The 27,902-nt window shown below is 40.8% G+C and overlaps 2 protein-coding genes across 2 annotated transcripts; one reads left to right on the top strand and one right to left on the bottom strand.

Annotated features, from left to right (window-relative positions):
• The first annotated feature begins 1,072 nt into the window (after positions 1 to 1,072).
• Positions 1,073 to 14,592, top strand: LOC133407498 (integrin alpha-6-like). The gene is made up of 25 exons (XM_061685480.1): positions 1,073 to 1,230; positions 1,450 to 1,571; positions 1,645 to 1,724; positions 2,841 to 3,111; positions 3,258 to 3,377; positions 3,460 to 3,673; positions 3,845 to 4,041; positions 4,725 to 4,813; positions 4,916 to 5,043; positions 5,286 to 5,375; positions 5,451 to 5,515; positions 5,810 to 5,955; positions 7,090 to 7,236; positions 7,318 to 7,439; positions 7,515 to 7,671; positions 8,465 to 8,548; positions 9,671 to 9,750; positions 9,828 to 9,902; positions 10,874 to 10,976; positions 11,073 to 11,246; positions 11,320 to 11,433; positions 12,477 to 12,587; positions 12,665 to 12,769; positions 13,522 to 13,647; positions 14,054 to 14,592. Exons 1-25 carry the CDS (start codon positions 1,073 to 1,075, stop codon positions 14,120 to 14,122), a joined length of 3,147 nt encoding a protein of 1,048 aa, XP_061541464.1. The 3' UTR covers positions 14,123 to 14,592.
• Positions 14,593 to 17,336: 2,744 nt separating this feature from the next.
• On the bottom strand, positions 17,337 to 27,538 carry gpc2 (glypican 2). Its single transcript, XM_061686002.1, has 11 exons — positions 27,361 to 27,538; positions 24,735 to 24,893; positions 23,590 to 23,724; positions 22,694 to 22,869; positions 22,534 to 22,614; positions 22,269 to 22,434; positions 21,881 to 22,011; positions 19,996 to 20,142; positions 19,212 to 19,348; positions 18,594 to 18,766; positions 17,337 to 17,608 (listed from the first exon to the last, which is right to left on the bottom strand). Exons 1-11 carry the CDS (start codon positions 27,536 to 27,538, stop codon positions 17,337 to 17,339), a joined length of 1,755 nt encoding a protein of 584 aa, XP_061541986.1.
• Positions 27,539 to 27,902: the final 364 nt, after the last annotated feature.

Here is a 27,902-nt window from a genome sequence, read left to right as displayed (position 1 = left end):
TTGCAAAGATTTGCGGCGTGCAGACGCAAATGCGAAAGCACCAAGATGCTGACTGGCATAGGAATTTGTGGCCCGAGAGGGAGAAAAAAACAAAACATGCGCTTTAACTTTAAAGATCAGTTCCACACAGCACGTGTCATTTGGGCAACATTTTAGTGTATAAAACACGCTTCACCTGGGGAGGTCTTGTATATTTTAAGTAGGAAAGAATATTCTTTTGTTTTTTGGTTTGTTTATGATTTGAATCCTTATCTTTTATGTTTTATGTAAAGCACTTTGTGACAGATGTGGTTGTTAAAGTGTTCTGGCTCCAACTCTTGACATCACTCACTAGGCCCCGCCCCTTAAAGGCACACATTCAACACACATATATTACAGTATGTATGTACAGTAGATACACTGTTTAAGACCAGTTTATTTCTTTAGTTCTTTACATTCTCTTTTTGTATGTTATAGTTTTATATGATAAAGTGAAATTTTTGTTTATCAAAAAAATTATGGTGTTTTTGGAGCGCCTGGAACAGATTAATGGCATTTCAATTAATTTCAGTGGGGAAATTTTATTTGATATACAAGTCAATCGAAGTCCAAGCTTGGTCAGCTTTGGTAAATTTGTCAATCAAATTACCACTGTAGTTTAATCTCTGTATTTCCGTCAGTGCAAAAATAATAAGCAATAACAAAAACATATAGTAGAGAGGAAGATGGAAATGTTTTGTATACTTTGGACAGCCAAGATCAACAGATTAGTTTCCTCATAAGTGGCCAATATACCAGCCGTGGTCAAACACCCACCCACCGACTGCACTCCAAGCAGTCATTTCCAGGGAAATGTGCGTCTCACGTTTGACTTCCGTCATAACATAAATGGGTTTATAATTAACTGCATTTATCAAGTCATAAAGTTGACAAGAGCGGTGTTGGTGAGTGTAAAGATGAACGGTAGACCACCACACCTTTTTTAACCGTGCTAACAGTCAACACCCACAATGGCCGACCTCTTTTATATGAGGCTTATACGCCCTTTGCTGGCATACAGTGTGCGTAGATAACAAGACATCACATTCGAATCATGGAAATGTTTTGGTACGCAGCGTGTCTGTGGAGTGTCAATGTCGTTGCTTTCAACCTGGACACCAAGAGGGTCATGGAGAGAACCGGACAGCAGGGCAGCCTCTTTGGGTTATCTGTTGCTTTCCACCAGCAGCTGAGTCCCGCCAAAAAGAACTTGTGAGTTATAATGAGATCTGGGATGGGTTTGTTTTAGTTCTTTTTTTTTTCAATTCAGACAGGTAAAGAAGAGAGTTAATAGGCAATAAAAGCACGTAGGCCTAAGAAGAGACTGACTACAACATTGATAAAACAGGGACGTTAGCTTCCTGTCTACATTACAGTAACTCTAACAAAAAAAAAAAGATAATACTGTAACTCCATTGTCTTTGTCCTCAGGTTGCTGGTAGGAGCCCCCAAATCAAAACATCCATACCTGGAGAATGTTACCGGCGTTGTCTATCAGTGTGATCTTAGTGTTGCTTCCCAACACTGTCAGTCCATTGACTTTAACCACGAAGGTTGGGTTGCTTTCAGTATCTGCATGACAGTTAGATGTAAAGAGAAACTTCCAATGAATGTCTGTCATTACAGAATTCCGTGAGAGCAAACATATAAACGGCCAGTGGATGGGAGTAAGAGTGACGAGCCAGGGTCCTGGTAAAAATGTCATGGTAAGGAAAAACACCCCATTCCCATGCCTTGACCAAGTGTTCCGAAGAGGCTACTGTATGTTATCTGGTGCTTTTTATCCTGGTGGGAACTCCCAAGACATAAAAACACCTTAAGTACCTTAGTAATATCTACAGACATTAGTATAGTACTTGTGATTTTGTTTTAACGAACAAGAGAACCACCAAAAAGAAACAATACAACGGTTGTCAGACTTTTTGTGGTTCACAGGGCTGACTTCCACCCAGCCAGCACGGGATGGATTCCCTCTCAGTGACTGGAGGTCAAAACATGAATGTCTCTATATGTGCCCTGCGACTGACAGGCAACCAGTTGATTGCGTAGTCTGCCTTTCGCACTTAATCAACTGCAAAAGGCTTCCGTGTTGTTTTATAAATCCAATCCATTCCTCTTTTGTTGTGGCTCAACATTTATATAACCTTTATCACATTTGATGATTTCCGTCACACACTTTCCCCAAAAGGGCTGCTTCTCTTTCGTAAATATGGGAATTAAATGGTGTTCAAAAGTTCAAAACAGTTTTATTTATCTTACCTGGCTGGAAGCTCAGCACCCCGAAAACCTCTGATCCTAGAATCTCTCTTGAGGGTAGGTATCCCGAGCCTTGTTTTAAACCCCTCCACTTCAACTCGAAATGTGATCAGGAAATTGTGAGGACTAGGGTAAAGGAGTACGACCAAAGGATGACTCGGAATCCAGATTGGTGACATCAAGCAGGGCCTTACCCTGAAATTAATTCCAGGTAAGAGTCATCAGCAGTTTTCACCCAGGCACCAACATCAGCCCTCCCAGTGCCACCAGCAGGGCTCCAGTGCTATGTATGTGTGCTAGGTCAGGGGTTCACAAACGTTTTTATGTCCAGGCCCAAAGCTACGATAGGGAAGAGTCTGTATATTACAGTATGTTTGTTTTATTGGCGAGCCGGTCCCCATATGTAGGTAGTGGTACGCACTTTTGAAATGACACAAGATCATAATTTAAAATAATTTTACAGACTTTGTGTCTGTGGATGCCAGATAGGGAACCACTGTGATATTTGGTACTCCCAATCGAAGACGCTTTACAAACACAAGTGTGGTTTCATCTTTCTCTTAAAGACTTGTGCTCATCGGTACCAGCAGTGGAGCCCGAGCCCAGGCCTTTACACGCCTCGCCTGGTAACGGGTCAGTGCTACATCTTAGGGGACGACCTGCAAGTTGGGACGGAGGAGAGGACGTGGAGGAGGGTGGTTTGCGATGCTGAACACCTGAACAGACGTCAGAAAGACCATGAGTGGTTTGCGTACTGCCAACAAGGTCACGGTGCATCTTTTGCTAAGGACAACACATCTGTGGTCTTTGGAGCACCGGGCGCTTATCAGTGGAAAGGTCAAACATAATTATTTGATTACGGTGGAACCTTGATTTATAACTTAAAAAGCTTGTAGGTTGGAGCATTCCTAAGTCAAGGTACCACTGTATTCTTATTCCTATTTTGCAACATCGTGTATGTTTTCATGATATTCTGTCCAAAGGAATCGTGCGCATGGAGCTGCTGGACAACCTTGACATCTTCGGTGAGCTTCCTCGAGAAACCGGCAATATCGACCTGTTTGACTCCAAACTCATTCCTCTCCAAAGAAACAGTTACCTGGGTCAGTTTGCCTCCTGAGGATCCAGAAGAAGACTTCGCATTCCATTTACGACTCTACGTTCACACTTATGCGTTCATCCCAGGATTCTCCACTGACTCCGGAATGACCCTGCTCAGGGGAGGTGAGCTGACCATCGTATCGGGAGCACCCAGAGGTGGATACAGCGGTCAGGTGGCCTTTCTTAAGGCGGACCCTTTGGCAAAGAGAAGTTTGTCTGTCAAGTTTGTCCTGTCCGGTCCGGGGTTGGCCTCCTCCTTCGGATATGATGTTGCCGTGGTGGATCTCAACAATGACGGGTTTGTTTTGGTGCTAGATTGTCCATGTCTTTAATAATAAATAATTTTCCCCCGACACCTTGAGCCACAAGATTTTGATTGGCTTGGTCGCAGAACAAATTCAACTCTTTAGTCATGGTACCAGTGTACTTAGTTTTAAACAGTAGCTTTTAAGTAGTTTCTTTACACCAGGTGGGAGGACCTCGCCGTGGGAGCGCCTGAATTCTTTCTTAAAGATGGCTTGATCGGAGGAGCAGTCTACATCTACATCAACAACAATGGGGAAAACTGGCAGAAAATTAATCCCATTCAACTCCTTGGACGTAAAGATTCCTTGTTTGGACTCGCAGTGGAAAACATTGGCGATGTTAATCAAGATGGACATGGAGGTGATGTGGCTCTTATGTTAAGTGGGGTACAAACATAACATAACGGATATTTTTAAAGGGGGGGAAATGACAAGTACTGCATGTGCTTACTGCTCTTATATTGAGTGTTGTATTTGAGATGACGAACAAAACACATCACTCACATAACCATATGTCCATCGACAATCTCGTATCTCAATCTCCTGCCCTGAACTTGACGTCTGTTGTAGTACCAAGATTGGCATGCCACGGGGCATCAAGACTGCCAGAAAATACAAAGAAGAAGAGAGTAATAGGAGAAGAAGAAATCGAAGAAGCTAGACTAAGTTTATGTGGTAACTAGATGGCAATGATTTCCCAACAGGCTTCACGTCACAATCCGAACTCACTGTCGACCGAACAATTTAGCCATTGTAAATATTGAACAGGTTTAACATTTATGACTGTTGGCAGCGACCGCTTTCTGAGCAGAAATGAGGAAATATACTTTTAACAAAATCCACACCACAAAATAGTTGCACAGGATAGACCTTTAGAGAATCAGACAATCGGGCCATGGCTGACTTTTATCAGAAGGGAAGGAAAATGCTCAAATTGGCCCCGATTATCGGTATGTGTGTACCTGATTTTAACTGTGACTTAAGTTTGTGTTGTTACCCAGTTCTCTCATAATAGTAATTGCTATACAAATGTCATGCTGACAGACATTGCTGTGGGGGCACCATATGACGGTTCTGGTCGAGTATACCTCTACTGTGGCTCCTCAAGTGGCATCAACAGAAAGGTGGCACAGGTGAGATTTGAAGTCACATTTGGAAAAGTAATTTTTTCCAAATTTTGATTTAGGGATCAACTATTTATGAGTGAGAATCAACATTTTCATGGTTACTCACAGGTGCTCTCTCCGGAATCCCCGAAAATCACTTTGTTTGGATATTCTCTGTCGGGTAACTTGGATATTGACGATAACCAATACCCTGATTTGGCAGTTGGATCACTCTCTGATGCAGTCTTTGTTTACAGGTGACACAGTTTGGTTTCAAATCTGTTATGTAATATAGTGGTGCCTTGACAACAAGTTTTCAGTTATGAGCCATTGATTTTTTTGTTTTGTTTGTGTTTTTTTTTTCTTTGCGTTGCGAGCCAAAATAGCGACAGAGAATGGCACAACTTCCGCCCAGCATCTCACAATTACAAATACCAGTAAATTGAGTTCAGGTACCACTGTATTTTATCTTTTTACTTTTTTAAAAAATGTGTTTCAGAGCTCGGCCTGTGGTCAATGTCGGCAGCACACTAACAATAAACCCAAATGAAATAGACATCACAAAGCAACAGTGCGATAAACACACATGGTAAAGCTGTCCACAAACAAAATTACACTTGTGCGTTTTTTAACCTTATTGAATTGATGACATGTTCTCCATCAGTTATATTGCAGTACAAGTGTGTTTTACCTACTCGGCACATCCGGCATCATTCAACCCCAAACTGTGTGAGTATTCTCTTGTAGCATTTTTGAATGACGTGGCGCTGTTTTGTTTGTTTTTGAATACCCCAAAAAAATCATCAACAGTCTAAAATAAGTTTAAATTTCATAAACATGGACTTTTTAATTAATTTATTTTTTTAAAACTATTTTCAGCATTAGTTCCATGTTTTGTTGTGTGTTGTGTTTTTGTTCAGGTACCAAGTGACACTGCGCCAACCATCCACATCACACTCTACTTACCACATATCTAAAGAGAAAGTGAAAGTATTACTTGTGTGCTCAATTGTTCCTCTGCAGCAATCAGCTTCTCAATCGAGGCTGATGCAACGAGGAGGAAATTCAGGCTACCCCCCCGTGTGGACTTTCTGGGTTCGTCTCAGGGGACACTGGAGTTGCCTGGCCAGAGGAGGAAAATCTGTGCTAATACTAAGCTCCGACTTCTGGTACTGTCTTACTAAATGTATTGTTTTTGTTTTTTTGCAACCTTAAAAGTACTTTCTTGTTTTTACAGTAACAGCTCTTCTGCATCCATCCTCATAGTCTGTCATGGCTTTCATATAGTCACTTTGTGGTCTTCCTCTTGTCGTGTTTTTCTGGTTATACCTTCTACACACCCCACTCTAGAATCGTCTTAGTTGATCTGACCTTCAAAGACACATAACAACCTGATTTTTGGCCTAAACTCCGCCACAGGTTTCTTGTCAGAATGCAGTTTGTCTCAGTTCTTTACCATCCATCCATCCATCCATCCATTTTCCCTACCGCTTATCCTCATTAGAGTTAAAGGTGAGCCGGAGCCAATCCAAGTGGAATTTGGAGCCTGGCAATCACAGGGCAAGTTCTTTACCAATTTACTGTATATAATTGAAATGGTTATTCCTTTATGTTGTCATAAGAACGCATTAAGGGAATAGAGGGGTATTTGCTCTAGTCAAAGTGCAGATCATTATGTTATCAATATTCACTCTTGCCTGTTACATTTGAAAATCTACATTTTCAAGACAGTGTGATAATTTGTTATGCTTTTGCAAGAACATTTGGTTTTGTGTCATGTGAGCGTACCTGGCAATGCTAATTAAGCTACATTTAACTTCACAGTCGAGCTCAAACATGAAGTTAGCTTCATGTCGGTTATGCGTTTAATTGAGATGACAAAGTAAGAGACGATACCGAGACTGGTTTTGGGACCATCACAAAACTATATGATTGTGAATGTGGTAGTACAGCAAACTAATGCAAAGTGCTAATGCGCGATTATATGTTGTGACTGAGCAAGACTGTATGACTTGACTTATGACTTGCTTAACCCAAGTAAGTCATAAGTGGCTGGCTTGATTTTTCCTACAGTAACTTGGGACTTGCTTGAAACTTGAAGCTTAAGATTTGCGACTTACTTATGACTTGCACATCTTACTTAACTCCCAATTCTAATGACCTCGCACACAAACATAGCTAAGTCCCGCTTTGCTGGGTGCTCTGATTCACCAGTTTTCCAAAAAGGATCTTGTTCTTCTCTGGGACACATTCATTTTGAAGTCGAGTCCTGGTAGGCATTAAGCAAAACTCTTTGGTTACAGCGGGACACTACAGATAGGCTGCACAGTATCCCTGTATCCGTCACCTGGTCTCTGCCAAGCTCTGGTCCAACTGCGAGGACGAACGTTGGACTTCCAGACGTCACTCCTGTGCTCAACCTCTACCAGGAACAAAGCACAGTGTCAGAGGTTGTCTACAAATAACTTTGTGGGAACCCCAAGCTAAGTTTCATAGTCCATAAAGACTAGTTTGCTATTCGGTTGTCCCAGATAACCTTCATCAACGAGGGCTGCGGCACTGACAACGTTTGCCACAGTAACCTGGAGCTACTGTACAAGTTCTGTGCCAGGAAAACCCAAAATCATCGGGATGTTTTCCAGTCACTGGTCAGGTGAGGAGATGATGGTAACAGAAAACTATTCCAAGCATTGTCCTTCTCCTAAACAGTTTGTGTCCTTTTCTTTAGAGAGGACGGTGTCGCGGTCATCACTCCCTCTGGTGAGGACGTGGCCTTGGAGATCACAGTAACCAATACGGACGGAGAAGACGCGCACCAGAGCCATGTGGTCGTCAAGCTCCCAGATCTTCTTCGCTACTCCTCTGTCGTTTATGCCTCAACATCGGTTAGTGAATCATACATTCTGAACAATTTTCTAGTTCAGAGCTAACATTCGGACCCAATTTACATGATCAACTCCCATGTAAACATAAGTACCGTAAGTAACTCGTTTATTTGTACAGCACTTGACGCTGTGCCGAGGAACAGGGTTGAAAGTCAATGCTAATGTTAGCTTTGGGCTCCAGCGTACATGCTAGCTTTGTAAGCTGCTATGCAAACTAGTCAAAAACAAACTGAGCTATATAATAAAAAAAAGAAAAAGAAAAACTTTGACATTAATGTCTTTTTTATGAAAAATAACACGCTTGCGTTGGTTTGATTGACATACTGCATTACGACTGGAAACACTAAAAAATGATGAAAAATAGAATAATTAGCTTGATGATGTTATTTCTGCTGAGTCATGTATCTCACTTTTTTTTCTTCCTCTTGATGGTTAAAAAGGTTTTAGTAACTTCATAGCATAATTACTACTATTTGAAATACTGTATGCCTGTGATATACTGTAACAAAATTATTTAACAATTACAGTGAGGACATAAACAGAATCATATATATGTAAAAAAAAAAAAAAAAAGGCTGATTTAAAACTTTATCACCTTTAGTTTGTAATCTAGTGAGGGACAGACAGTAATGACACCAGATCTACCAAGTACGCTTTACCATTGAGATCTCTGTAAGTGACTTTTAAAAATGGACTGAATCCTATCATTAACAGGAAGCCACTGCAAGGAGAAATTGTCCCTATTTGCGATTTTTTTATTTTTATATTTGTCTCAAGAGTTCTGTGTTTCCAGGTGTCACAAGTGACATGCTCAAGCAACGACAAGGGAACGGTGATAGACTGTGAGCTGGGAAACCCTCTCCAAAGAGATGCTCAAGTGAGTGTTTCGTTTAACGGAGTGATTTTCAAAGTGATGAGCGTACCACTAGTGGTAAGCAGACTCACTTTGTGGTGGCAAGCGAAAGAATCACTGAATTATATATTCAAACTGTGTTTAATGTTACAGTGGTTTGATCATTTTTGTACTCTCGAACAGTATATTTATCAAGTAAAGTTCAGTTGTATTTAACTTTTAAGTACAAAACATTAGCCTTTCATTTTAAAGAATTTTTTAAAAAATTTAACTGTGCAAAACATTTTAAACGACTCTTTATTTGTTTCTAATAAGAGTTTAGACATATCAACATGGATTTTTATTATTGGCATGATATTTTTAATTGATAGGCTGTTGCCAAATACATTTTGATTGCTAATGTCATAAAATATGAACTTTTTTAATGCCTCAAGCAAAATTTCAAAGATCAAATGTCTTTCAAATATTATACCATTTTTACAAAACATACCCAGGTTCAGAAGCTATAATAATCTCAAACAAAGTCTCATTCCGATGTGATATATTAAAAAATGTTTGATGCCTATACAGTATTTTGTCTCTGCATATGTTAAAGCCTTGGAGGAGGGCAACTCACAATTATTTTAATAATCAATTCATTGGTCAGTTATTTTTTCAAATACTTAATGATTCGGATTAAAATTTTTTTTTTTTTTTACATTTCCATCGCTTTATTGAAAAACATCACATGGTTTCAAATTGGCAGTACAGAAAATACCAAAAATAAATTGATTATGACTCGGTTACTGTTCGGTCCCTAAAATGTCAGAAAAATATCCAAAAATGTTGATGACTGTTTTCCAAAAAAACTGTTTGTTTTCATTTTTTTTTATTTTGATTGAACACAAAGAAAATCTTTGCTTTCATGGAGGACTACAGAAATGGGACAATATTTACTGTTGAAAGGTTGAAGTTCAGGGTATTGAGACAATTTTGAGTTAAACGTCTCTAAACGATTAACTGATTATCAAAATAGTTGTAAATTAATCGATTAATTGTTACACCTCTAGTCCAGTCCATTTTAAACACAAAAACTTTGTGACCAAATGTGGTTCTTTGCGACTTCTATAGTTCAAGTATTCTATTTATCGCTACTGTCCCTTTCAGGTTTCATTTTATGTTATGCTGACCACAAACGGCATCTCACTGAGTACAAAGTCTGTCAACATCACATTGCAACTTCAGACGTAAGTACAGTATTTCTGTGGATCACTGTGCTCTATGTGACTAATTAATTTTGTCATTTTACACTCTCGTGATATAGGACAAGTGTGCAGACTTTAGAAGCTGTCGAAGCTACAGCCAAAGTGGTTTTTGAACTGGGGCTGCAAATCTATGGGTAATCTATGCATCTACAATATATACAGTATACGGTACAAATGGTGCTTTGACTTTAGAGTTTATTTCGTTCCGTGACCATTCTCGTAACTCAAAAACACTCAAATCAGTTTTCCAAATTGAAATAAATGGAAATTCCATTCATCCGTTGCAGTGCCAACAAAAACTAAATAAAAAACAAAATAGCACTCTGCAGTATTGTATGTATAAAACATACAGTAATTGCAAAATTAAATTAAATGCAGTAATTGCAATATTAAATAGAATGTTAAGAGTTAAAGAGTGTGTTCATCATGATAATTCAACGGACATTGTGCTGCTCCTTCTGGTGTGTGTGCGCCTTGGCCACCAGGGGGCAGTGTAATACATATGTACATACTACACATAGATTTGATGATGAAACACAGAAGAAGACTGTTTTTAGCAGAGGATAAGCAATATATGCTGGTGAGTATTGTTTTATGTTCTGTGTACATTTGCTGCTACCACTTGTGTTCATTAGAATAAATAGATGCGAGTTTCGTTAGCCCGTCTATGGCGTTTTGCATTGTATGTTAGCATTAATCTAGCAGAGTTTCATAAAACAAAGTGAATGTGGTTTGGTGAAATACACAATGTGTAATTCTTAGTTTTTTATGAGTGGCAATAAACAGCTTGAAGCCTCTTTTTTGAAGAATTGTTCATTATCTGCCAAACTGTTGCTTGTTGTGTTCGCTAGCACTTGCAACTCAAATTTTTGCTTGCAACGCAGAACAAAACAATCGGCCGAGCAATGGCTCATATCTTGAAAAACTTGTCTGTCAGGTCACTCGTAAGTCAAGTTACCGATGTATACTGTATATATACACACAGCACAGTACATTAGGTACAGACACAGATGTCAATTATATCCAACACACTACACACTATAGTGTATTTTTTTTTATTTTAAAAATGAGATATTTAATGTGATCTGGGTATATTGTTTGGCAGGCTAGCCAGGCCATCTCAAGTATCACTTAGTAGAAGCTTAATTGGCCAACGAGCCGTAAAAACAGCGGACGATATCGGATCCCCGATTCAGTTTGAATTTAAGGTAAGATTCTTTTTTTGTCCTTTTATGTACTGCTTTTCATTGTGTTTTTCTATCTTGTGTCCAGGTCAAAATGAACTCTCTTGTCCTTGCAAACAGATAACAAACCAGGGCAGGTCTCTGAAATCCTTCGCCAATGCCTCGCTGGACATCCACTGGCCAAAGGGCAACTCCGACGGCAAACGGCTGCTCTACCTGACTCAGGTCACTAGCGCAGGAGTGCATTTTGTCTCCTGCTCACCCGCTGACCAAATCAATCCTCTGAAACTGAAGGTAATCGATAATTATGCAATTTTCGACTTTGTTCATTGTTTGCACATGTAACCTTGATACATTGGATGTCAAGGGTCAGCGTGGAACCTCTAGGGAGAGACGCGAGGCCGAATACGAGGGCCAATACGATGCCCTCTCCGCTGCTGGATTCTTGTTTCTTCCATCAAAAAGGAAATACAAAACACTGGTGAGGATTGATCAATTTTGTGTTTTAATTCCTGAAAATGATAAGAATTGCACTTCAGCAGAAGCTCCAGAGTCTGGAGTCTGGAACATTACGCATAGTTTGAACATTGCAACACTGCAGTTAAATATAGTAGAGAATAGATAACATCCATCCATTTTCCATACCGCTTAATTTAATGAAAATGAATTGCAAAGAAAAGTTCATCAAACAGTTTGAAATGCAAGAATAAATGCAAATTTTTCAATTTTTTTTTTTTTTCATTTTTTCACGTTCAATACAACTAAACTGTACTGAGACAGTGATTTATATACCACAAGATGGCGCTGTCTTTGAGAATCACTGCATTCAATAATTGGTTATCCATCCATCCATTTTCTGTACCGCTTATCATCACGAGGGTCGCGGGCTGCTGGAGCCTATCGCAGCTATCTTCCGGCGAGTGGCGGAGTACACCCTGAACTGGTCGCCAGCCAATCGCAGGGCACATATAAACAAACAACCATTTGCACTCACATTCACACCCACAGGCAATTTAGAGTCTTCAATTCACCTACCATGCATGTTTTAGGGATGCGGGAGGAAACTGGAGTGCCCAGAGAAAACAAGCGCAGGCAGGGGGAGAACATGCAAACTCCACACACACGGGCCGGGATTTGAACCCCAGTCCTCAGAACTGTGAGGCAGATGTGCTAACCAGTCATCCTACGTGCCGCCAATAATTGGTTAATTTATTGTCAATAATACAATGGAAAATCTGACATTATTTATTTATTTAAATAATTGGTGTTATAAATAATAACATCAAAACTAGACAATGAATTGTAATTATTATTAAAGTAAACGATTTTACATATTTATTCAACCTTTACTTATGCAGGTAAGGCAATGTATTTCAACGTTTTGTTTTTTCCTCCTTCACTAATGACCTGGACCATCTGTCCGTTTTAAAAATCGAAAAGGTTTGCACACCCTTACTTTCCCCCAAGATTTTCTGACATATGACACGACGATATCGTCACTGATGACCTTTTTGTCCTCCTCAGACGTGCTCCGACGGACTCATTTGCGCAGAGCTACGCTGTCCTCTAGTGGGACTGGACAGCACTGCGCTGATCGTTCTCCATGCACGCCTTTGGAATTCTACTTTAGTGCAGGTAGGAATCTTTCTGATCATATATTTTTTTCAAATGCATCGTACTGCTAAAATCAACTTACGATGTTTCCTGTGTAGGATTACAGCTCTTTGAATTACCTGGACATCGCCGTGGACGCTACTCTCACCCTCACAAACTCTCCAGTGAACATTGGACTCAAAGAGAAAGAGCCTCGCACCAAGGTCAAGCTATTTCCTGTATTTACTTCTAATCGTCCAACTCTTCAGGCCCCTCCCACAATGAATCCCCCCTTTTTTTGACAACCTGTTATACGCTGTTGTGGCCGGTCATCTATTTGGTATCTGGGCCTTCAGTGGGGATTTACCGAACTTAATCCATCTCTTTATACCACCGCTATCACGTCGCAGTCATAGAAACTGTTAGTACTGTACAAAACAGCAGTATAACAGCACACTGTTACCTACATTATTATTTAATAACATGACAAAAAAATGTAAACTTTTAAATAAAATACATCATACCCACCAGAGATGCTGATTAGCAAATGTAGAAATGTGTGTGTAGATCGCTGCAGACGTGTTTTCCTCGTCGAATTTGGCAAGCCAACCAATCAGAGGACAGAAAAATGCCGAGCTCATTGAGGCCCAGCACTCTGGCTCTGTGAGGATGAATTTGAAATGTGATTGGTTGAAGAAACAGTCCCATTGCTAATATAGTTTACATTGGCTAGCACTACTGATCGTGAAGGCCCTGGGCAGATTAGAGTTACCTTTACATGGCAACACACAGAGGCTGAAATCTGATTGGACACAAAATAAATATAACAAATGTAATTAAATTAAATGTGTAATGCACAGAAATAAAGACAATAGACTGTTGGAAATAAATGAATACAATTTCATGGAACCTATATTAGCACTGGAACCAACAGCGCAGCGCTGTGCTGCTCATATTCAGGCATTGTTGCGTGCAGGTAAAGGTGACAGTGTTCCTGGAGAGAGAATATGAATACTTCACTAAAGTGGCCTGGTGGATCATCTTCCTGACAGTCGCCGCAGGCCTGCTGCTCCTGGCTGTCCTCTGCTTCTTCTTATGGAAGGTAACAAGAGCGCACGATTCCATCCAGCCAGCCATTTTCCAGAATGCATGACCTCACTGGGGACAAGGGTCAGATGGAACCTGACAGCAATACGAGTTCCGCCCACGAGTACGAGTTCCGCCCACGTTCCAATACCATGCATGTTAGGTTCAATGAAGTCTCTCAAAATTATCCATAGGTGTGAATGTGGGTTTCAATGGTTGTTCATCTACATTTGTCCTGTGATTGGCTGGTGTGTACGTCACTTCTTGCACAAAGTTAACTCACCCGCCACCCAAAGGAGGACAAGAATTTGTTGGAAATTATTTGTAGTATTTTAGTATCATAATATCATTATTATGTAACATTTTATGTATAACAGTAATATTAATTATGATGGTTTTTTGTTTGTTTGTTTTCTGTCTAGCGTGGTTGCTTCCAGTGTGCGACGTGTAACGAGTCCTCACACGTGAAGATTGGAACGCCAAAAGCCTGAAGGAAGAATGCTGGGTGAGCGAATTATATTCAAAAATCTAACTTTTAACTGTTTTGAAACGTATGACAAAGAACTCAACTCACATGTTGCAGATGACAAACGTTACTTTGTTCTTTGAATGACGCGGAAAATATCGCTTGTGTGTTTGTTTACAACAACATGAAGACAATTGTGCTCTGAAGGACCATTTTATTGAACATTTGTGTCGCTATGACATCATTGTCGGAATGGTGAAAGGACAACAACACTGCTGCTCTTTGGAATACTATGGAACCTCCAAAGTCAAATACAATCTGTGCTGCTTGTGACTTTTCACGAATTTTTTTTTTCAACTTTCCAATTTTCCCCTTTAAACACTGTTCTTTACAAATATTGCATCTCCACATGTTTGGTGGCATTTTGGAAGGGGGAAGAAATTACTTTGTAAATTTTTTTTTTTTTTAATGCTTGTGTGTTTTTTTTTTAACGTACTTGGCAAATAAAAATGATTCTGATTCTGATTATAATCAGACATTTGCTTCAAAGTGTGCTTCTTCAAGTTTACATTATGTTCCCGGGGGTCACGACAGCCCCCGTTTCAGGCCCCCGTGGACAAAATGGAAATGCTGTGAGACAGTGCAATGGGGACAACATGAGCAAGCGTGACAGGCCATGATTGCCCGGCGAAATGTTTCAACTCAGAACATTTTCCATGGCAGCCACAGTGCAGATGAGAAACCTAGTTGGTAGTAAAACAGAATGCACGCAACTAAACCTAACAGTACGTGATATTTCTTCCCAGAGATCTCACGTCTCTTCTAAAGCTCTAAACTAAGCCATGTGTTTGTTTTACCTAAAATGCCTGTTTATAATGCTTAATGTTGAATGTGTGTGTGTGTGTGTGTGTGTGTGTGTGTGTGTGTGTGTGTGTGTGTGTGTGTGTGTGTGTGTGAGATATATACATTACCCAGAGAGAGAGAGACATTACCAATACCTTATTTTCTTGATTGCTATGTTTGGTTTAAAGATTGTGCTGTTCAGAAATGCCTTATAGTTTACTTTAAATTTCCATTAAAAACTAAATGTGTTTTGCCTGATCACACATTCTTGTAAATTCTGCAAATGTAATGTAGCTATTGACAGAAAACTAATATCATCAAACATTTATTGAGCGGCATCATACGTGTCCCCCGTGCTGACGCCGACTCTGGAGCCGGGCCAGCCAAGGGAGCTTCATTTGAGTGGCTGGGAGAAATGCATACATGGCTGCCGCAGCCGCCGGGCACATAGTGTAGACGTGCTCTTAACAAGACAGTTACGAAGTGTCACTTCGCATCATTTATAGCAGGGGTGTGGAACCTATTTCCTATCAAGGGCCATTTCAGTATTAGGAGTCACCTAAATAGTATGAAAAAGTATGAAGTGAGCAAATGCTTATTTGTATATACAGTATTATTCGCATTTGTGGGTTGAATGTTTTGGGGCGTTTTAGAATTGCATGGCAGTCTGGATTAAATGCGCTCGTATACGGCCCATGAGCCGTAGGTTCCCCATCCCTCACCTATATATTATTGTTTTTGTCCTGTCATTTATATTCTCCTTTGGAATTATCACACGTACATTCCTCTTTGTAGCACAGACAAAACTTTCCACCTTCTTCCCTTCATCAAAATACATTCAGCATTGTATGAAAATTAGGAGTCACTCAGGGACGGAATTTGTACCACACTCACTATCTACAAGTTTTGTTGCTTTCAGGAAAAAAATACGTAGAAAAGCACACTATTTTACCAAAAAAAAAAAAAAAAAAAAAAGATCCCGACATCTGCTCCACGTGACCTCAGAAATAAATAAAATAAATAGCATATGCAGCACACAAAATAATTATACAAAAACTTTCACTCTGCTGATAATTTCAATTATTAGCTTTGTTGTTGGAATTGGTTGGCAGCAATTATTAACTTATACCAGAGGATTAACACAAACACTTTTTATTTTAGAAGATTGAAAACACTTGACCCTTGTCTTGAAGAGAAATAGATAGAAATAAATAGATAAATAACTTCAAAAGTATCACTATTTTACATGAACTTCATGTCAAATGTCATTTTACACAACCCCAAAAGGCATTTCTGTACATTCTCAGAAAACCCCTTTGGTGTTTTTTTAAAGAAAGCCTGACCACAAAACATTTAAACAGGTCAAATACGGTGGTGCCTTGACTTATGAGTCACCTGACTTACAAGATTTTCGATATTTTTTGCTTTTTTTGCTCGATGTGGGCAGTAAACTACTGAACAATTCTTCTTCAAAAAAAAAAAATAAAAGTGGCTTCCAGCTGGTTATTACCACTCTGAGTTGGCGTTTACTGTCAAACTAAATATGACACAAAGACAATTAAACATTGTGTGCTTAAAGCAACCACACAACATGAATGCTAACGCACAATGCAATATACTAACAGATATTTGAACACAAACGGTGAGGCAACACACTTCAGTGGGGAAAGACAATTTGAGATACAAGTGTTTTGAGTTGCGAGTGATGTCATGGAAGGAATTAAACTCGTAAATTAAGGCACCACTGTATACACTTAAGTTATTTCAGTGGTTCAGTTCAAAAGTGAAAGTCAAACATCAATTCACTATAATATTTCTTGATTTATTTTTTTATTATTTTGATGATTATAGTTTACAGCTAACCAAAACCCACAATTCACCATCTTGGAAAAAAATAATTTTACATCAACTATCAAAATGATTTTGTATATAGACACTAGATTGGTAATGGGTTTGTGAAAAGTATTTCTAATCTGTACACAGTAATGTATGAGTTTCACTTTTTTAATTGAACTACTGAAATAAATCAACTTTTCTACACTATTCTAATTTGTTGTGATGCACCATTTTAACAACGCTATGGCCGAATTCATCCATCCATTTTCTGGACCACCTTATCCCCACTAGGGTCGCGGGCGTGCTGGAGCCCATCCCAGCTACTAAAATAAATTATTCTCACAATTCATCAAGACATGACTAATCTGACCATTTCAACAATAGCACTATAGGATTTTGTTTTGCTGTAAAGTTAATTTAATGATAGTTGGTGACTTGTGCAGTTTTCTATTAAAAATAATCATGATGAGTCATTTTGTGCCATTAACATTTTTTGCGCTGGTGTAACCGAATGAAATATTTGTCTCGGCCATCGTGAAGTAAACAATTGCAATGAGCAGCTATCTCCACCAGGGAGCCACAATGAGCACCAAAGGTGGCAAGAACAAAAGAAGACGGGAGGAAGTGAGCTGACTTGTTGCAGAAGGGACTCTGCCGTGGTTCCGGTTGCCCTTGGGCCCGTTTCTCTCTCGGACCCGAGGAGGCTTGGCGGGGTTGGACGAGGGGTTACGAGGGGGCTGTCTGAAAGGAGGGGACTGAGGCCCGTATCCCGGCCAGTCGTCGTTGTAGCGCTCGCTGGCATCGCCGCCCCCTGAACCGCTGCCTTCCTCACCTGGAAGGAACACGTACAAATAATATTGATAATCATAAAAATTATTGAAAATGTTTGTCCATTTTACACCATTGGGACAGTAAAGACAATTTCAATTGATTGACACTGTCAGAAAGGTAATAATTAATACTATATTTGCTCATATGATCTTCATACACCAGGAATCTCTTAGGGGCAGGCCTTTATTTTATTTTATTTGTATTTTATTTTAAACAACAGTAAAATATATTTCTCTTTTTATTTTGATGTCATAATCTAAAAAAAATCTATATATAATAACAATAGTTTTAAAAAATTGGGGCCCGGGAAAGTAGTTTTATAATATTTTAAATATTATTATTTATTCTTATTATTTACTTATTTGTAGAAGGAAACTATAAGAAATTATAATACCGCATATTTTATTCAAGTATATTATTCTAATTGTATCGTATATTTTGTTCTTATCACTGACAATATAATAGAAATAATATGTATTACATAATTAAATAATAATAATAATAATAAAATATGTATTATATATAGTGGCCAGGAATTCTTATTTTACTTAGATGCAGAGAATACCAGGTATCAATTAGGCATATGGCATCGGCGAATACATGCATTAGTATTAAGAGGAAAACAAATATATATATATATATATATATATATATATATATTAATTGTTTTTAAAAAATATTATGAATATTAAGTATATTTATGTTACTTTAACTTCAACAAATTATTTATCATTTTCCACAAAGATATAAAGCCACACTGAGAGAGCAATTTGAACTCCAGCATAAACTGCAGCTTTACAGATGCCACGTTGGCTCTGCGCGTTGCGTTAAAGATGATATGCTATCAGTCGTAGTACAGGTAATTACTGTGGTGCCACTTAATCACAAGTAATTAGGGCATGACGCCTAATTGAGCAGAGGGCGCCTTCTGAGAAAATAGGGTGCAGTATGTGACGACTCGCGCGAGTGTGCGAAGTACTACTGACTGTCCATGAAGTCCATGTCCTGTCCACTCTGTGCGTGTCTCAGTTTGTTGGTGGCCACCCTCAGCTCCATGATCAACTGTCTGGTCTTCACGTCGGGCCGCCCGATGTCCACCTCCACTTCGGGGTTGTTGAGCTGGCTCGCCAGCCCGTCGCCGGTCACCTCCGCCAGATATCTGAATATATTTGTTCACGCACACAAGCGACAAATAAAATACACACTAACAGGTTTGACAGAAACGGACAGAGATGCACAGTGACCGCCCCCCCCCCCCCTCCCCTCTTTAATATTAAAGCTTGTCTACGATAGACCAGGAACATCATTACCCACTATTAATGTGAACTATAACCTGTATACAATTGCAGCTGGTCAATAGAGGGCATTATGGTGGCGCTCGACCAGTGATGGTGGTCACCAAATTAATTTCCTTGAAGACAATTTTTTTTTTTTTTTTAATGAAAATACTGATAATCAAATACAAATATTTCTAACGAGTATGTTATCCTGTATTTTTTTTCGCATTGCATTATATATGACAGGGTAGCTAAAAATCGCAACGTCATTTTTTTTTTCCCAGTATCGTGCAGCCCTAATCGAACTCTCCCAAAAACATGACTAACCTCCCCCTGGTCTGCCCGTTCCAGCAGCGGTCCTCATTAGTGACGTCGGCAGCCATCTTTTCATCGTTGCAGATGGTGTGTGGGAGGGACACCCAGAAGCTCCCCATGGGCCGAAGGCGCTGTTTCAGTTCCGTAACCTGTATGGAGGCAGCTCGTGAGTCATCGCTTGTCTATCTTGAAAGTGTTCTGGTGTCTAGCTGCCTAGGGGGGATGGGTGGGGGGGATCTTATGTGACCCAAGGTGCATGGCATCACTTCCAAACATGCATCATAGTTTTGTGCATTAGCAGTGGGAACATATGATGCAATAGTAACAACGTACTGTGAACGTTGTTCGTGTATGTACAGGACCTACATTTCCCCAGAAGTAAAACTGAGAAATTTCTTTTTCAAATAATAACATTCAAAAACACAAGTCAACTTTTTAGCATACGACCGGATTACGACCTACGGATTACGAAACTCAATTTACTTATACTTATACAATATTACCCGTTGAAAATAATTCCATTTTACCGTTCCAGCCCCAAAACTCCAGCACCATTTGTTTACAATTTTAAACAAATAATAATTGCACTCTATTGTATAGAAACATTATAAAACATAATAGAGATGAAAATCTAAAGAAATAAATGGGTTTTATAAAGTGTAATTACTGTAAAATGATGCACGCCAGAAGTCACATCGGAAAATGCCCTATTAACGTCTAACAGCAAAACGGGATATGTGTGTGTGTATATGTTTTTATCCACAGTTGTAAATTCAGATTTCGTTATCATTCTTACTAGTCGGTCCAGATTGGTGCCTGCAGCCGTGGTCGGTTTTTCCTCGGGAGTGTAAGTGCGGAAAGGTCTCCTGTTGCCCCCTGACTCGTTGAGTGAGCGCTTGGAGCGTGCTTGAGCAGGTCTAGGGTTTCCACAACCCTGGAACACCTACAGGGAGAACATGGAATTACACGCACGTGGCAAACTAACGGTAGGAACTTGTCTTGGTCCTCCGCAGCAATCTTCAACTTTTGGGCCAGAGGAAAACCCGTTCAAATTTCAAATGACGACACGAGTTGGGATCAAAGGGCGAAGAAATGACAGTGAATCCCCGCATATTTGCAGTTCGGCATTCACAAATTTGCCTTATTCGCTGTTTTTGTGCTCAAGCCAAAGCAATAAATTTGTTGGACGCCATCTTGCGGCATTAGGCTCCACGGAGCTATGTTGAGGTGAACAGATGAGCTTCATTTAGACAATGGTAGTACTTTACCTCCATCTTGTGGCATCCTAGTGCCAAAGAACTATGTTGAAGTGAGTTGAGAGTTTTGTTTTGACCAAAACAGTGCATTGATGCCACCTTGATGGACCCCCAAAATGAAAAAAACTCTATGTACTTCCACTCACTTCCAGTAGAGATGTATCACTTGAACATACCTCTTTGACACCAATTACTGCTTGCCTATTAGACACCTTGACATCTTGTGTTGGTGTCTTACAGTATTATTAATTTTAAAAATTAATTTGTTTTTTTTTTCAAAAAGTACAAAAACCTTGAAGAGGTGAGTTTTTCCGTGAATAACTGAGGATTTGTTCCACTGAAAAATAAAAGCGAATATGTTTTTCTTCTTCTTTATTCTTCCAGTGGAATAATACAATTGCAACACTTCCATTGAGCTCAGAATATTATTGGTCAATATCAGGGAAATATTTTTTTTTATTTTGACAAAATAGCCTACCTTGTTGACAACGAAGGATTTTAATATTTGGATCTAAATTGGCATAATTGTCCACGAGCGTATTATTGCTCATCTCATTACATATGGTTTTCAACCAATTGTCCTCCTGGCGAATTCATTATCACCATGACAACGCAATGTCGTACACACAGGTTTTCTTGTTAAACCACCCCAATCTTGGTTGCGCATTCTTCATGTACAGTAAACGGAGTGCACTTATAATTGCTTTATGTGCAGCATCGCGGTTTACAGAGGCTCACAATAACAAATTCACGCACACATTCATACACTAATGGCCGTCTGCTGCCTTGCAAGGCACTGCCAGGCCCGCTGAGAGCAAGGGAGGGTTCGATGTCTTGCCCCAAGACACTTCGACAGCAGACATTCTGAGCCGGGATTCGGAAGCCTGCCATGTAATCTAAAGACTGAAGGAGTCAAGCTTTGGATCGGCAATATATTATATCCTAGGCAAAAGTTTCACTGCGCTCACTCACTCTCTCTACCCGCCGCGGAGGGGAAAACAAGCCAAGCTGTGAAGCAAAGAACTCGCAGTTCCTTGAAGCGCGGCCACACATTGAAGCGAGACGTGGGTGCCTCTCAGGTGGATTCGCTCCCGGGAGGCTCGCCACGCTTCACTCACATGGTGCGACATTACTGTTCTGCATGTGCGGGAATGCTCCATTTTTGTCTCAGGGACAACATGAGACAATAATTAAGACGATACTGAAGCCGAAGAACCCAGAGCAACCCACGCAAGCGCGAGGGGAGCATGCAAACTCCACACAGGAAGGCTCAAGCCAAGATTCGAACCCAAAACTTCAGTGACGTGCTAACCACTTGATTTTCGTGTTAAATTTAAATATAGAATTAAGAACCTCTGTTTCTCCCTGGTGGATTCTCTTCAGTATCATATATCAATATATTGGTCCATAACGGGTCATCCTTGCCTTGGTGGAGATGCTGACGCTGTTTTCTTGCATGTGCATGATGGCTTCGGACACTTTGACGGAAATGGAGTCCGCCGCCAGCTCCATGTTGAACGGCCCCTCCAGTTTCTCCGCCACCTGGTAGAGGGCGTCTGATGTGGGCGATACATGTGGAGAAATGGAGGTTACACGTGAAGGCGAATGAATGTCGAAGTGGATTTAAAACGAGCAGCACGGAAGCGTAAATGTATTTACTTTGCTTATCATTATTTTCAGTACATCTTCACATAAATGACTTGAAACAAGGATGATTAAAGCAACTACGAGTATATTTTAAGACTTTCGAATGTTACATCTGAGAGGGGAAAAAAAATGCGAATACAATCTGCCCACGCCTCCTGTCACCCACCAACGAAATAGTCCCACTCAGTGTCCAGATCAGCCTGATTGGCTAAGCAGCCTTTCATCACGTTCAAGCAGAAGGCACGGCACGGACGCAGGGAGGGCATTCCTCGACACAGCGGGCAGTACCACTGACGCATCAGGCCACGCACGCACGCAGAGGCTGGAGTCATCTAGATTGGAATTGCAAACGCCCGGGAACCAACTGTGCTCAACCTTTGAATTTCCACCGTACAAAGCCTAATGGCAAAAAATATATATACTTTATTTACCTTTGTGGCTTTGTTGACAATATCTCGACCGAGGGCCAAGCCCTGAGATAGCGCCCTTGCAGCAATGAATGCCCTGGATACCTTGATTGAAGAAAAAAAAAAGAGATATTTAACAAAACTTCTTATTTTATACTTCATTTTACGAGTAAGGACGGTCCACCTGTACGCGCAGTTTGCGGGGCACGTCTCCAAACGGCTGCAGCTGTTCGGCGTGCTTACTGACGCACTCCAGGTAATCGTCGCTAAACTGATATTGAGGGTTGACCAGCGTGAAGACCCGCTCCACCAGCGTGGACCAAAAGTCCGACAGAACCTCTGTCAGACTTACACTGCCCCCTGTGGATGAAAAAAGGACAACTGAGGAAATAAGTCTTAATGTAAATTGTTAAAGTATAGGTACTGTATGTGCAGTATGTCCAAAAGAGAATGTAAAGAAATAAAGTCGTTTTATAAAGTGTCATTACTGTGCATACTGTGTTGTACATAATGTGTTGCGCGAGGGAGGCCTAGTGACTGACGTCAGGAGCTGGAGTCGGGTTGGCTTAGTTGGTTGGGTTATTCTGCAAGTAAGCGTCCTGGCATGACTTGTGGCCTCATAGGAGCTCCTTGAGAGTGTTCTCAGTTGGCATCTGAGGCTTTCCTTGCCCTCATGTGAAGGCATACAGTAGCTAACAGTAGGTCCGTTAAGCAGTGGTCTTCCCACCTTCACGTAGATGGCCATCTAATTGCAAACGTCTCGTCATGATTTAGTCCTTGAAGAGCCTTGTTTTGCTTGTCACTGTCACGTTGTCGTCATTAAAAAAAAAAAAAAAAAAAAAAAAAAAAAAAGGAGTGTCAATCATGGCTGAAAACAACACTATCGGTCCCTTAACAGATGGCCAGAAAGATGGTTGGATGAACAATTGGTAGCAGTCATAATTCAGCAGCAATTTTAAGATAATTCATACATTCATAGTGATAGTGCGACGTGCCCATCTGGTACCATCTCACATCTAAATATACAGTATGATTCTGTCCCAATTCTCGTCTATGTAGACAAGGTGTGCGTGAACTGACCTGAATAATATCTGCGCAGCTCCACAAACAGCTCCTGGAAGACGTGCGAGTTCTGCGTGAAGAGGCGTCCGTAGGTCTTGGTGAACATCTGGTTCATGGACTTCTCAGACAAGTCTATCAGCTCCCTAAAGAACTCTGTGAGGACAAAGATGCAAGTCTGACAGATAAAACCTGGCGCCAAGGCCTCGCCAGCTCACTGTTACATCACACGGCGTTTATTAGCAAATATGCGCGAGAGAGCGTGGCGTCTATAAAAATAGCCTTTAAGGCTCATATTTGCAGTTTCCCACTCCTGATTCATCTTTTACGTTATATAAAAGAACGAGGAGGGGAGAAAAGAGGTGAGAGCGTGTAGGCGGTGAAAATGTCAACTCAGCTCTGTGCTGCGTCTGGCTGGACTCTGGCAGAAATCTTTACTTCAGCTCAGGTCTACGAAAGACAGACCCACTAAAGCTCTCAGGGGCCCTTTAGTTCCCCCAATGCATAGTTCTTCATCTTGACAGTATGTTTTGAACAATTGCTTCCACCTTAAACGGAGTACACAGATGTCGATTCACACCTAAGGACAATTTAGTCTTCAATGAACCTTACATGCACGGAGGAAGCCACAGTACCTAAATTTAAATTAAAAGAGATTTTGGACGATTGTAGGCTTCCAACTTATGCAAGGTACAGACAAATATTACACATATTACAGTTAAAAATTTTTTTTCTTCTATCCATGCATGCGACGTATATTGACAGGCAGAACAATCAAATGCACTTCTATTACATGGAAGATGTTACAGTAAATCTACATTATGTGTCATTCATACGAACTACTGAATCATTGCAGTCATGGCTTCCTATAAGTATTTTAGCTTTGTGTCCAATTAAACAGCAAAGCTTTCACACTGAGTAAGTTAATTTGTGAGTAATTTGAGACGAGATCGTCATTATTTCAGTTTTCAAAACTTTTTTGTGACATTTTTCTTGGGTGGTGCTTGGTGAGATTTTCCTCATGTAAACTAGTGTGCCTTGGCGCAATAAAGATGGGGAAACACTGCTTTGCACCAACATATAAAGGACACGCGGAAAACATAACCAAGGTGGCAGTAATGATCATAATAATAATACTGTATGAACAAAAGTGTCAATTGTCTTACCGTCAAACCGCCGCTGTCTCTGGGTGAACGTGGTCAACAGGAACTGGCTATGGTCCTCCACGGATTTCAGGAAGTCCCGTTCGCTCTGAAGCGCCAGTGTTTCCTCCATCTGACTGGAGCAGCAGGTGTAGTCCTGAGGACAGAGCCTCAAGTGCTCGCCTGTGCTCACAAGTAGAAACAGTGACAGACAACCAGAACACTCCAGTTGCGATCGATTCAAAAATGAGAATATTCACAGGCAAGTAGGAACAGTGCGTCGTTTTGGCCAGTGATTCCCAACCGGTGCTCTGTGGCACATCAGTGTGCTGCGAGAGATCGTTGGCTGTGCCGCTGAAAACTTTAGAATTTTACTTTAATGGTACAAAAAAAATGATGTGTTTCTGTTGAACTATCTATGCCTGTGGCATATAGTGATAGGCAGAACAATTACGTGGCAGAAGGTGCAATTAACCTGCGTATCCACTTTTCGTGACATCTTTGTTTTTCGTGACATTTTTGTTTAGTGGTGAGTGAGGGGATTTTTTTTCCTGATGTAAAATGTGTGCCTAGGCTCAGAAAAGGGTTGTTGGTGTGGAACCGAAGGCTTGGGAGAGCATTTGATTCAGTCAGCCGTACAATTCTGAAAACAAGAAAAACCTCAGAGGAACTGTTGTAAAACATTGAAACCACAAATGCTTATCATACAGCATATGAAAAAAAACTTTAAAAGCAAGGTGAGTTGGAGTTTATCCCAGCTGACTTTGGGTGAGAGGAGGAGTAGAACCTTGACTGGTCACCAGCCATTCGCAGGGCACATATAGACAAAAAAGAGAAAAAAAACATTCACACTGAAAGAAAGACAAATATAAATATATTGCTTCATTTAAGGAAATCCTTTGCCAATAGAAAAGGAAGATTGGATTTAGTAAGTACTACATCTAGCCTGAAAATCCCCCAATGATGTCTATTTATAGCACCTTTACCTATAGAATAATGGCCTTTCTTATTTTAGGTTATAATACCTTGTTACGATTTTTAAGGAAAACAAGTAGAATGCTCTTCCACAAAAAGTGCCTGATAAGAAGAAATATCTTGGCATACAAAGAATAAGCATATTTGGCCTTAATTTGACACATTCATTTTGGTTAGTCTTGAGTTTTTTGAGTCTTTGTTGTATGGAACGTGGAAGGACGCCAGAGCACACAGTGCAAAGCCACACAATCTCGAGGAGAACATGCAAACGCCACACGTTGGGGGGCGGCGACAAAACATTTGCACCGTTCCAAGACGCTCGCAATACGTGATCGGCGATATTTTATTATATCTTAAATCCATTCTTCAACGGTGGGGGGGGGGGCTGCCCTTTGCACTGTCACATGACAATTTCCGCCACTGAATACACCTGTCAGTCTGTTGTTACCCCAGCCAAGTGTTCTCAAAGATAACGAAAGGGTGTGATATGAAATTGTCCTTCGGCACCATGAATTATTCAGCTCCAATCTGTCTCGCTTTGTCAACTCAGGTTGTGGCTTTGATGTGTAAGAGGTAAAAGATATGCAAATGATAAGCGAGGGAGGAAAGCGCCTCAGTTCTTTGTTTCGGTCAATGTTACACCTGACACAAATAGTACATCTGGCTTCCACCTCCTCGCTGGTGTACCACTCTTGTCTCTTTTGTTCCGCTCTCGCTATTAGTCCTCTCTCATCCTTTGCATTTCCATCGCTAGGCGGCCTCTCGTCGTCATTCTCTCTCCCGGGCCATCTGCTCCCCCCGTGGCCCACGGGACAGCCGGCCGAGGCTCACAAAACACACACACGCATTTATCGAAAATCAATCAATACCGCATCTGTCTGTTTGACTCAATCACAAAGCTAAATGAAATCAGAAAGCATTTTGTGTACAACGGGGGTGAGGATTCTTGGGAACATTTGACCTTTCAGGGTTATTATAAAAGTCCACTGAGGGCCATTGAATTCTTTTATATGACAATTTGTTTTGGGCTTTGCCATAACAGTTCCCATCTTTTTATTTTCTCAAGTCGCAGGTTGTACATCTTGTGACTTCCCACCCACAATTATATCAGTCTTGGCCAATTGGCATGCAAAGTTCAGCCTCCAAGAAGTGGGCAGCCTTGCAATGCATTTTCTTTCATTTGTGCCCTCCCAACAAGTCCAACCCTTTCCCCAATCCCCTCGCTGAAACTTGATTCAAAATCCACACATTGGTCTCATTCAGCAGATAAGATTATCGCCAATGAACAGAGCCCATGGGGCACATGCAGGGATTTACCAGTACAGGAGAAGTCTAATTAGGGGCGAGGTTCTTTGTTGTGCCGGTGTTGGCAATTTGCTCCTCACGCTTAATCAGCCTATTTAAACAGCACATCGGGGAGGGGGCGTGGGGCTGTAATTTGTTTTAAAACCACTCTGCGTTGTTTTGATCCTGAGGGGAAAGGACAATGATATTGCCACATGGCGCTCATTGGTGAGTTTGCCACTTTTCCAAGCACAGTTCAGTGCATAAGATGTGTGGGGTTTTTTTTTGTTTTTTTTTTGCTCTCATAAGTGGCACCAGTTCTGGTGAATAGACCAAAATGTAAACCATTGTGTTTAATTGGGAGATAACCTGCATTGATGACGCTGCTTACCGGAGATTTGAGTCACCGGTGCGGTGCTGGTGCTGTAGCCCTTCTCCGCGTACACCTGCCGGGTGTCGGCGCAGCTCCTCCCCGCGAGAGCCACGGAGCTCCGGGACCCCGACAGGACGGCTGCCGTGCAAAGCCAGCCCAGGAGCGGGTACTTGGCTGACGTGAGCCGGCTATCCATCCTCACCACAAAAGGCATCAGGAGGCAGAAATAGAGCTATAGTGAACGGTCGGAATTGATGGGGTGTAAAACTGTCCTCAGATGGTCAGTCGTCTGAAAAAAAAAGTCATAGTTTTCCCAAAGACATGCAATGGATAAGTCCAGGCTGTGTTTTTACACAGTTTATCTCCATCAACCGTGTCCAGTAAAACTTGTGGACAGGAGGAAAGAGGCACAACCAACCAATCCTCTCAGCATCAGCAGTGTAACGCTATTCGTATTATAACGGGGGGAGGGAAGAATAGTTGATTGTGAAAATAAAATCAAGAGAAAACGTCTCCATTCGTGTTCGTCAGTCATGTGCATGTTTCAAATGTATTTTGAA

The sequence above is a fragment of the Phycodurus eques genome, chromosome 9 (assembly GCF_024500275.1).
Source record: "Phycodurus eques isolate BA_2022a chromosome 9, UOR_Pequ_1.1, whole genome shotgun sequence".
Lineage (NCBI taxonomy): Eukaryota > Metazoa > Chordata > Actinopteri > Syngnathiformes > Syngnathidae > Phycodurus > Phycodurus eques.
The sequence above is the reverse complement of the archived record's forward strand: the minus strand, read 5'-3'. Positions and strand labels throughout refer to the sequence as shown.